The following is a 12,600-nucleotide window of genomic DNA, read 5'->3' as shown; positions in this document are numbered from 1 at the left end:
GCGTCTGCGGCAGTCGTGTGGTGGCGGAGCGTAGTAGTAGTAGTAGCAGTAGTAGTAGTGTTGTTGTTGGAACAACATCACGACTCCTCCTCCTCCTCCTCCACAACATCATAACGACGGTGCTGCACCGACGACGGCGGTGATATTGTGCATTTTATGCGCCCGGCGGCGGCATCGTCAAAGTGCAGAGAGCCAGACGGTGCGCCGTGCGCATACTGACAATGCAAATTGCAATGGCCAGTGGCTGTTGGCTCCGTGCGCTCTACACGATACTCGTGATGCAATAATTTGTCAGCTTATTTTACACGAGAGAACACAAAGCAACTGGTCAGAGAAATAATAATTTTAATATTATGTCGTCAGTGATATTTACCGGACGAAAACCTATCTGTATAATAATTTTCGATTGCAACGTTATTATTGGTAATCACAATCACGCTCTAGTCTGTCACGCGTAGGCGCAATTTGAGAGAGGGGGCTTGGGTGCATCCCCAATTTTGAAATTAGCATCAGCAAATTGTTTCGTGTTAATTTAGATTTTAATAGTAACAGGTATCCATACCCTCAAGATCACATTATAAAAAAAGATAGAGGAGCTTCAGCACCCTCAGTTTTTTCATTGAAATGGCGCCCCTGCTGCCACGTTGACTTTGCACAAATAAAGGTGTTATGAAATAAGTTACGATAATATATTTTATGTTATCGTTAACTTTTGGGAGTTGACACGCAAACAATTCGACCGTCAGTGTTCGGCTAGTCGACTATCGAACTCCTTAATTTGCTAAAATTAATTAACATTCCTAATAGACATATAGTTACTTACTACCTACCACCTACGCAAATAAGGTCTAAAACCGAAATACTAATTATTATTATTGTATAAATGTAAAATAAAGGTCCTTTGCAACGCCACAGTTTACATGGTCTATACCGGACATATGAAACAATTAAATAATTAACAATGAATCGTTTTTTATTATTCATCATATTATAATGTTCATAGTGACATGGTCTATAGTTTATACTCATGGTTCTAAACCCTTTGGCCTATTCAAGTGGTCACAGGACACGGATTACCATTTGTTCCAAACCCAATTTGTTCAAATCGAATTAATATCCAAAATGTACATTTGTTTCAAGAAATGTTTGTCCTAAACACCATTTGTCCCACAATTATCCATGTCATATTGTTACTATAGCACGGCTAAAGAATAAAGATACTATTTAGATAGTACTTATATTCTATAAGTTTTGGTCACTAACACAGTAACACGATTTAAGATATAAATGATCACTATTCACTAGCCAGTAGCCAATATATAAGTATTTATTTTAGGTACGCAACTATAAATGCGAGTCTCCGGGGCAGTATTAAGTGTTAGCCCCCATCAATTTATGTTACCAAAATTTCAATTTTTAATTTATAAAAAAAAACAAATAGTTTTTATTATTATTTATTTTTAGTTTATATAATTAATGCAATTTTATATTATACGTAGGTACTATAGTACGTACCTATACGTACTATATGGTGTCTAACACTTACAGTCATAGACAATTTAGACAAGTATACTTAAAGTACTGCTTACAGTACTACCATAGACTATTGATAAAATACAATTTAATGTAATTCTTTGATTCATTTTTAGTTGTCAATATTTATTAGCTTATTGCAATAATTAATAATATAACACTATAAAAGCCCAGTTTAAACCATACTCTTACATGTAACATGATATGTTTCACACATTGGTCTCTATAACAGTATGATGTGAATTTTTGTATGAACAAATTGTATTTACGAAGGTCGAGAGACGATGGCTCTTCCAAGTAAAAGAACCTAGGACATTGTTTGTCCATTGCTGACATTCATCCTGTAGTCTGCTGTAGTAATGCCACTAATTTTTTTTAATTCTAAACCTCAAGTTCTAATGTTGGTTTATTTAAAATTTCATTTATACCTTAGACCTTAGTCCTTGTTCGGCACTTCTTAAATCTATATATGATCTTAGATTTGTAACAATGGGTTTTTATGAGTTACAATATATGTAGTACACTAGTACCGCGACAAAACATATTTTGTTCCAAAAATGTAAGGAACAAAATATGTAGTTTTGTGAATAAAGTGGTTGCTAGAACAATTTTTTTTAGAATATGAAATGAAACTAGGAATTTTTGAATAATTATATTAATTTAAAAACATAATATTTTGGAACAAATATCGTGCTATGAGGTGACGTAACTATATAGATAAATTACTAGAAGGATTTAATATTTATTCACCAAATTCAAAACCATAAAAAAATGTTATTTACTTTTCACGCAGATCTTGAAACTCATTTTATGGTTTGGAAACAAAACATGGTACCATATGGCTATTTTGTTAGATAATATTAACTACATAATGAGAGTTCATAATAAAAAAAAATATGGGAAAGTACCTACCTAAGTAACAAACAGTAAATGTCGAGTGTATACCTACCTTGCCATTTAATAAAGAAGAAGTCACTATATAATCTAAGTGTTAAATTTGAATTCAAAGATAAATCATAGGTTTGTGATATTATATATAGGTATAATATCACTAAGTAATAGTACCTACCACCTACGATTTTAAGCAAAGAGACGGTCTACCAGCCCATATTGACCATATTACTAAGTATATTTAAATAAATAGAGTGCTTAATAAGTTTGGAAACGGTAATTACTTAATCATTAGACTTATTAGAACTGATAAACGATAATATAATATTTCAATTAATGAGGTTATTAAATATTTTACATTATAAATGTACGGCACTATACAGCAGTGTTATCTGTTATTGCATCATATATAGGTATTAAAATATGAATACAGTAACACTATAGTAACAGTAACTAAGAATTTTCAAACTTATTGAACAACTGGTACCTATATTATATTTATATTGCTATTATAATCGAGGACTACAGTATAACCTAACCTACCTGGTTGTAGGTTGAATTAATTTTGTTGAAACCACAAAAATTTGTTGTATATATAAGATATAATAATATACGTTGAAAGTTTTAAATACCCACCAATAATAATTTTAAATTCAAATAAAATAACCTTGTATTAATCTGTCAAGGCTTAACTAAAAAAACTAAACAAATTTAACCAACAAAATCTCCTTAACCTTATGTTCGAGTGGTAGGTATACCAAATGGCTAATTAAAATCAACCAAAATAATTCAATTCACAAAACACATAACGTATATACTAAAACAGAATGTCTTCCCAATTGCTATTACTCTAAATAGTAAATTACATCTAAATTCACACGTCCAATACAGTTAAAAGGATGTCATACCCGCATAAAGTGAATTACCAGCATTTTAACGTTTTTAATATTTTATATAACTATGGTCTATGGTCTATTATAATATAATACTTAATTAAAAATTAAAATATCAATATAAGCCTATGAGATGCCCTATAGATAATATTATTACCTTAGGATTTGATAATAGATAAATTGACCTAACAGCACAACATTAATTACAATAGTTTCATTTTACGCATAATTCTCAAATTATTTTTATATTAAAACATAATTATGAATTTTGTGATTTATAAACACAGTGAAATATTTATCATTTGAAATGATCCTACATTTTAATACTATACTATCTGAATTCTGAAATTGAGGATAACATGAAAATTTTCCAATGTGAAAAACAAGTTAAACAAATTTACAATAAACACACTAAGCTCGAATAAAGAATTTTCTGTCTTAAGACTTAAGGAAATAATAACAAGCGACTCTCCATAGATGAAATAGATTGATTATTTGGACAATGAAATTATTTAATTAAATACAGCAAATGATTTTAATTAGTTCAAAAAACTTTTTATTTTATATGATATTTTTACTATGCAATCATCGGTTTTTTTTTATTTATGACTATAAAAGGTACTTAATAATAGCGTATGCAATTGTACGGTACTACGGTACTTTTCCGTTATACCGATTACCACGAGTAACGAGTCTCAATTCCATTATCTGAACTACCTCCTCAAAGTCTCGACTATAACATGAATTTGTCATTTATATAATTAATATAATGCCATGATTCATATTCAAATGCTGTTTACAAAATTATATAGAGATCATTTCTGCACTCCATCAATACATAAAAATATTGTTAAAAAAGACAAACGACTATTTTCAAACCAATTACCAATACACATTTACTTTTATGTTGACATGCCTTAATGTTGCATTTCCAAAACACTTCATTATTCCTGATGTATAAATTTTTCATGACCATTTTTCAGAGCCCAACTTAGGCGGGGGCTTGAAGCTACAACCCCGGGTCCCTGTTGATAATTTAATGTTAAAGTAACACTGTGCAATTTTATGATATTATTACTTTCGTTAGACATTAACTATATAAATTAGTCACGTTTCGTAATATTATACAAGTATTAAACATTTTGTTCACTCATGATCACTGTCTTTTTTAAATTACATTAAACAAATATTATAAAGACCTCTAAAATTATATTGCCCCGAGCGCGGCCGGGCCTATATTTCTTAAGTTGGGCTCTGCCATTTTTACATTTATGGTGTCAGTAATCCCTTCTCTTAGTAGTGGGATAAAAGCGCAAAAATAAATTGTATGATCTGATATAATATTGTACCCGTTACACTATAAAGTTACACACCCATCAATTTATAATTTTATCGAATTACTTAAAGAACAATAGGAAAAAAAATTCAATTAAATGAACAAAAAACTATAATTCTACGAATAGTTCTAAAAGTCAACTCTAATATAAAAACATGGAACCTAGGCAAATATTTTATATAATTCATGATTGTATATAAATATGTATCTATAGTTATTAGTTGTAATTTTTTACCCATTACAATAATTTAAAATAAAAACAATAATAAGTACATTACAATTATTATTGTAGTTGGTATATTGTGTATGATAAAATATAAATACATAGATAATAGCATTTATCTTGTATAATATTTTTTTAAATTACAAGAGAAATTAAATAAAGTTATCATTTTTTTTTTAAATTTAAAAGTAAATTTAATTAGGGTATTAAAAACCATAAATTTATCAATGAAATTATTAGAGAAATCACAAACGATAGACGATCTAATAAGGTAGACAGTGTTTTCCAAAATAAAGCATTTTCATCTCTCTGAGTATTAGGCGTTTCTTCTTCCATATTTTTTTCTATTAAAAGTTCTGCTCCCTAAAATTCAATCACTTTTTAAGATAGAACCATTATAACATTTAAAGTATGATTAAATAATGTATCTTACCCGAGTATTAAAATTAGTTAGCATAGCAATTGGTTTTTTGCTTAAAAGAAATGTTGATACAGACTTGAGCCATTCGGGACCATTACGAGGAAAATCATCGGTACCATGTTTATACAATGCATTACTAATAACAGTTATAACAAGTGCTATTGATGTTAGAATTAAAGAGTTGCGGTACAATAGAACTGAAACATAAAACACGGTATTGATATATATCTTATATTTCACTTATATTTTATAGGTAGGTACACAAAGTCGTGCAGGGAGGTGTCTGGCTCAGTGGGAAAGCAGGGTTAACCGGCCCAACTAAAGTGGACTGGAAACAACTTAGCTCTCCCGTGCAAAGTTATAAAAACCCCACAAATAAAAAAATACATTGATATAAATAATTTTTTTTTGAAAATCTCAAATTAATATTGTAAATTATTACTTAAAAATATATGTATAGATTACATTTATAGCTGAATGAAATTTATTTTTATTAGTGTTTATTAGTGACAAACTGAATACGGACAATCTACATTTATGACCATTTTAAGAGTATATATATATTATAATATACCTAAAATCTAAATATATTAATTTTTATAGTCAATATTATATTATTTTAATTAATATAAAGTTTAAAAGCTATAAATTTACATGGTTTTCTCTAGCAGCCTTAGAAAGCCTGCGACCCAGTAGAGCTGTATTATTTCTACTGTCCCACCTGGAAGTCTGTCTCTGTATAAGTACATATGAATATATGATTGAGATAAGGACCTAAAACAGCTATAAATGTAGAATGTAAATATTTAACTTACCTATGTATACTGCTTTTTTGCCATTATTTGGTAATTTCGTGTCCAAGAATTGTATGTATAGCAATTCGGAAATGAAAATTAAGCTTAATAAAATAAATCGAAGTTTGGTTTCACGACCCATTAAAAATGTTAATATTTTCATCAATGATATCACTACAATTTCAAGTAAAAATACTTATTAATAAGTACTTAAAAATATAAAGCTGTAATTTTTACAGAACATTAAATAATTTCTCATACCAACTGCCGGGATTACAATGGATGAATAGTACATGGTTGAAAATCGAGTTACATTTATATCATATTCTAAAATGCAGTGCACAGATGAATTTGAACTGGTATATACAATATTCATACACTCTTGATTTATCTTACTTAGTTCCCATTCTCTATCAGGATTATAATAAAACATATTCTATAAAAATAAGTAATAAAAATAAATAAATTAAATAAGTATTAAAATAGAATATTGTAATAGTTGACTTTGTACATTTGAATTATTTAATGATAAATGTAGTAACTATATAATAATACAGATTTGATTTTTTTAATTCGTATAATCGTTCATATTAAAAGTTAAAAATAAAAGAAGTATTTTTTTCTTTAGAATCTAGATGTACAAGTACAATACATCGTATAAATAAATATTAATATATCTATTCCTGTAAGCCTAAGGTTGCGATGGAGTAGCCTGAGTAGAGAGTTAACAATAAAATATTAAAGATAGTAACATTTTAGATTACCTATTGAAGAATTAAATATTATTTCTATTATGTAATTTCTATTATTACTATTTATTAATTGAAACTTTGATATCTTTATTTTTATAGAACAACCACATACTTACACTTGATACTTAAAAATAATATTAAAACATATACTTACAGCAGAATATCCGCTTGGAAAAGTATAGTTAACATTTGAAGTGGTATACACAGGAGATCCTATAAGAAAAGTGCAGTTGTGGGAATCAAACGGCCATTTAGCTATATTGGTTGTGCATTGAGCATTTAGAGTTATACGGTGATTATATTTAACCCAACCTTTATTAGATATTTTCACCATACTTGTTGGTAAAAAATAAGAGAATTCTCTATTATCATCACCATTGAATCCACTAAAATATTTTAATAAATTATTAGTGTTAAATAAAAAATTATTATTTGATTATATATGGTTATTTTTTATACGTTAATCAATATAGTATATAGCTCCAAAATATATACATAATAAGTTTATGTATTATAAAATAAATATATTATAAGATCATTTAATCTTTATAATTTTCAAATATGAAACGAACCATATAAAATATCAATAATAAATTAATAATTATATACTTATATATATATTAGACAATAAAATAAACATAAAATATAATGAATGGTGCAGAAAGTACCCATACATAATACATGATTACATATTACTATAATAGTCATAGCAATGATTATAAATTATAATTAGTGGTCATGGTAATCCTTTATTCATCACAAAGATTATTTGTCAATATTAATTGAGTTCAATTTGGAAAGAATGACAAAATATTATATGTTTAATGTCAAGAATTACTGTTAAGAAAATGACTCTAACCTATTTGAAACTGTAATCAAATTTCAAATTTTAATAAAAACATTATTATAATTGAATATACTTGAATATAAAATTCACAATAAAAATATAATTTATTTATTTTCAATTGGTTATATTATTCCAAGATAAATTTAGATTTAAAATAAACTAAATGATGAGCTAACTACCATATTATATTATATAATATCCATAATAATTGAATAATTAACCATTTTCGATTTTCTTAATATTGAATAACAACTTTTATTTTATTATTAAAGAAACATCAATAATGATTTTTAATTATTAATATTTTATTGATAATTGAGTACAATTTAATTTAATTTATATTTAACCTTAAAATTGTTAGATTTTTATGAAACTGACATAAAAACATAAAATTTGATTGTTATTTTAAAAATTATGCTGTTATAATTTAATAACATTTGTGCTTATTTAGTATACTAATACCCATAAATAATATACCTTCACGAATACGAAATAATGTGATATTAAAGAGGTTTCTTTGTTTTACAACAAATATATTGCAATCATCATGTCCCCAAAAAATGAAATTGTACCTTTTACGTACGAAATTGAATTCTACCTCTTCTCCTTTCAACTGGCAACTAGGTACATAATAATTGAGCATAATATTGACTTACATATCATATGACATAATGTCAGGTATCCAAACATGAGATGATTCTTCATACATCCTTTCAATATTGTCATACTTTGAAGGATCCCAAACTAAAAATTCATCTTTCCATTCCTATATGGAAAAATATTCGGTATATTTTATTACTTTTTAACAAATAGTAGAATTAGTATAAAGATGAATGACTAGGTCAACTAGGTTGCAACTAAATCAAAAATGTTTATTATAAATTATATATTATAATATTTTTTTTTGGGGGGGGGGTACATAATAGAAAAATTGATATCTACCTATATAATTATTACCATCGTATTATATAAATTAATATATATATATATATATATATTTCTTTTCTTAGTGATTAATTAATAAAAGAAAATTAAAATTTAAACAACTATAGTTTACAAGCGATTATAGTGAAATAAATTAGATACTTGGAGTCTGGAGAAACTAGGATAGTTAATTTTAAAACCGTTTTCTATTATTTATGCAAATATGAGTTGGGAAGCATTTACCTAAGCATATTATCTTTTATACACTATACTTAAGGAATAAAACAAATAATTTAATAAAATTCTGGTTTTCAAAATTTTTAAGCATAATAATACATTATATTACTTATGTTTTTTATAGCATATATTTAATAGCCTATGATGACAATACAAATAAGTTACAAATTTTATTTTTATTTGTAACTTTATAAGATGTTAATTAGATAATTTTTTCTTTAATGTTGATTCTTCTAAATAAGAATTTGAACGAGTGATTTTTGCTTAAGAGGACGTCATACCCACATGTGTTGTCTCCGTCTTAGATAATATCGCGTTTACACAGTATGAGTAAAACTCGATAAATTTTGGTTCTAGAATATTTACTCTACCTATACCTATTATAAAATTGAAAGAAGACAATATTTCGGAGGGTAAAACGTTGATTTTTTTCCATTATTCCCAATACAACGTTCATTATAATCGTTAAGAATTAATTTTTTGAAGAAAACCTCATTGTATTGTCATCTTTTAATTTTATTATAGGTATATTTATTCTAGAACTTAAATTGAGCGAGTTCTAATCAAATTGCGTAAATGCGTTTTATCTATGACGTGTACTACGCGTGTAAAACGCGCGGGCCACGGAGACAATACATCCAGTGGCCATCGGACATGTGGGTATGAGTGTATGACGTCCTATTAAACATTTCAACTTAAGAGGATTGAAAGCGGTGATTTTCTGTTTTTGTCTAACACACGTGAAACATAGGATTATACACATATTCTACTTCCAACCTACCGATTGATATAATAAAGCGATAAGAATTCTGGAAACATATTTGAATTTGACGTCAGTTGTCAAGTCTTCTTAAATAAACTTTGACATATTTTTTATTTTAACTGCCCCCTCCCCCCGATTAAAATTCTAGCTACACCCATGGCTTCCTGAAAACAAATACTCTACACTAAACTGTAGTCTACAGTACATAGAGTTTACACTAGTTGCACCATTAAACAATATTACTTATAATTTATAATTACCATAAGTAATTGAATACTCATTTGTAAAATGTCCCATTTTTCATTCTAAAATAAAAATAATAATAATATTAATATGTTTTAGTAATAACTAAAAGTTATAGACTATATATTAATACATAGAATTAAGGAACGGCCGATGGGAATATATAGGAATTAATATTTTTAGTCAGAATTCATACTTAATTTATTACAAAAATGTATCAGTAACGATATAGATATATGAGACAGATATAACTAACATAATATATTAATTTTATTAAAACTTATAAAGTTAATTTTTTTTTTTTTAATTAAATTAAAATTCAACAAAACCGGATTTGAATATCCATATCACTATATTGGGATAATTCGAATACTCTGATACGGTATTACTGTTCCTATTCCTAATAATTTACCAATATGAATACATATAGCCAGCTTAAGTCACTTACGTAAACACTGGCTATCCGGTTCAAATCACTCCCCGAAATGTTTTTTAAATAAATGTTTCTTAAATTCTTATTATAGACATTGTCAACATAGATCGTTATAATTAAAAAAAAAAATTAATGTCAAACACTATTATGATAATCATTAACTAACAATATTAAATACAATAATTTTAGTTGACTTATTAAACTCATCTTTAAATTGTTTTCTGTATTTCTATATATTATTATATATATGTCAATATAGTATATACATGTCCAAGTTATATATACCTATAGGAAATACTGCAATTAATTGTACAATGTAGATATGTAGTTGTAGGATTAGTAGGACATAGGTATAGTTCATAAAATTTAATTAGGAATTTAAAATTGTATTTACCATATGAACATTGAAAATGAAAAATTTGGTTTCAACAGTTATTTGAGATGATTGATTTATCACAGGCCTTATGTTTCTATCATAGGCGCAAAACAAATCATTTGATAGTCGTACAGCAGCAGATGCGCTAGTTAAATCATTATTGCATCCTTCACTACTGTGATTGCCACCTAAAAGTATAATTAATATTTAGTTGTAATCATTATAAATTATAATTATAATTTTTGTATAAAAAATAATTTAATAAAACATTTATATACAATATAATTTACCAAGAAAAAAAACCAGAAAAGTATAAAATAAGGCCACTTTAAAAACACCCATCATGACTAACATAAAACTAAGCACTAACTATAAAAGCCAAAGCTGTAAAAATATATCACAACCGCCCCCTTTAAATATTAATCAGTCATGATCCGGTGTCTGTGGAGTATCATTATTCATATTAATTATAGTGTAATAATAGCTTATCTGTGACATTTTTGGTAATTTAAACCTTATGGCTCAACAAAAAATCTTTTTTATATCTAAATATTCTACTTATTGTGTTTATTGTCCAATATTCAATAATAATTGTCAACTGCAATACTGCATGACTGCGTATAATCACTGATAAAATAATGTTTTATTTTAGTAAATGATACCTATTCATGAATATTATATAATTTATAATACCTATATGGCATAGTTAAATTTAAGCATAATTTAAAATAATGACTTGTAATATAAGTATTTAAAAAAACTTTATACCTATTCTTATTTTCTACATATTTAAAATCTTTCACTTATTGATATTTTTTTAAAAAAAGGTCGATTTTGATCTATGTTAACATTGTTAGACTGCATGGGCGAAAAGCTATATTTCTAAAACGTTCAATGTACAAAGAGTCAGATACATATAAGTACCTAATATAACAATTATATTTCCATATTTTTGAAGAAGGGGGTGGATTTAAAAATTAAATTAGGATGCAAAATAGTAAACACAACTGCTATAATTTAACTGAAAATAGTGGGCAAGAATAGTCAACCTTATTGGTATAGAGTTGATATAAGCATTGATTATAGAATAGACTATTCAATATAATCAATGGTATAAGTGTTAAGTGTACTCCGTCAAATTGTCATTAATAAGTAAGTCACTAATGGAAGTGTTAAATATGAATTCAATGATAAATGATAGGTACATCATTATATACAAAAAACGATTTTGAGCTAAGACTGTTGGACTAGGTGTAATCTGTATTGTACTAAGTACGAATTACATAATATTATAATATAGGTACTGTAAAATGGGGTTTATAGAAACACTTTTCAACTTTGATTTTCATATAAACTGTTTTATTTGGGCTATACATCTATACAATGGGTATCGATACACCAAAAAAATATGGGTCTTTGGTACATCAATTGTGTGTTTTCAAAATATTTGTACTTTTAATGGATTATTTTCTATAATTTTTTAAGAGCTCTGTTTTTATTCACCTGCTAGGTGGGGTGAAAAGAAACAAATACATATTTTTAATAGTTTTTATTATTTTAATGATATATTTATAAATTTCAATTAATATTGTCACTTACGTAGGTGTAAGGTGTAGTAATTTATTTTACTATTAGTAAGATGGTAGGTTGAATATTTTTTACCAAGCACATTACAATTATTATATTAATAAGTTTTATAGAACATAGGTATTGTTGCTATTAAATTTTAAATTAATAGTCATAATTTATTTTTCATAAAAATTTGTACTACCTAAAAATTTTTTTTGTATACCTACATTGATATTATATAGACTATAGAGACATGATAGTCACAGTGGTGTAATAAGGAATTTTCCTTAAAGGGGGAATAACATTTTTTTAGTAGAAAACTGTAAGCTTACAGAAAAAAAAAAGAAAACCTTTAACTTTATTAA

The 12,600-nt window shown here is 26.6% G+C and overlaps 1 protein-coding gene across 1 annotated transcript; it reads right to left on the bottom strand.

Annotated features, from left to right (window-relative positions):
- Positions 1-5,028: 5,028 nt before the first annotated feature.
- On the bottom strand, positions 5,029-11,044 carry LOC113558470 (neuronal acetylcholine receptor subunit beta-2-like). Its single transcript, XM_026963930.1, has 9 exons — positions 10,957-11,044; positions 10,685-10,854; positions 9,875-9,919; positions 8,347-8,456; positions 6,998-7,229; positions 6,353-6,527; positions 6,113-6,265; positions 5,310-5,494; positions 5,029-5,239 (listed from the first exon to the last, which is right to left on the bottom strand). The coding sequence occupies exons 1-9, from the start codon at positions 11,018-11,020 to the stop codon at positions 5,075-5,077; spliced, it is 1,299 nt and encodes a 432-aa protein (XP_026819731.1). The 5' UTR covers positions 11,021-11,044; the 3' UTR covers positions 5,029-5,074.
- Between the last annotated feature and the right edge of the window lie 1,556 nt (positions 11,045-12,600).

This window comes from Rhopalosiphum maidis, chromosome 4, assembly GCF_003676215.2.
Source record: "Rhopalosiphum maidis isolate BTI-1 chromosome 4, ASM367621v3, whole genome shotgun sequence".
NCBI classification, from domain to species: domain Eukaryota; kingdom Metazoa; phylum Arthropoda; class Insecta; order Hemiptera; family Aphididae; genus Rhopalosiphum; species Rhopalosiphum maidis.
This window is presented reverse-complemented; position numbering and strand designations above follow the sequence as displayed.

What these genes read in the sequence shown, in the direction of transcription:
- LOC113558470 (XM_026963930.1), bottom strand. Translation starts at nt 11,020, where the DNA reads ATGTTAGTCATGATGGGTGTTTTTAAAGTGGCCTTATTTTATACTTTT. An exon ending in TTTTCTGGTTTTTTTTCTTG is followed by an intron (nt 10,855 to 10,956) that starts GTAAATTATATT and finishes TTATACTTTTAG; the next exon opens with GTGGCAATCACAGTAGTGAA. An exon ending in TAACTAATTTTAATACTCGG is followed by an intron (nt 5,240 to 5,309) that starts GTAAGATACATT and finishes ATTGAATTTTAG; the next exon opens with GGAGCAGAACTTTTAATAGA.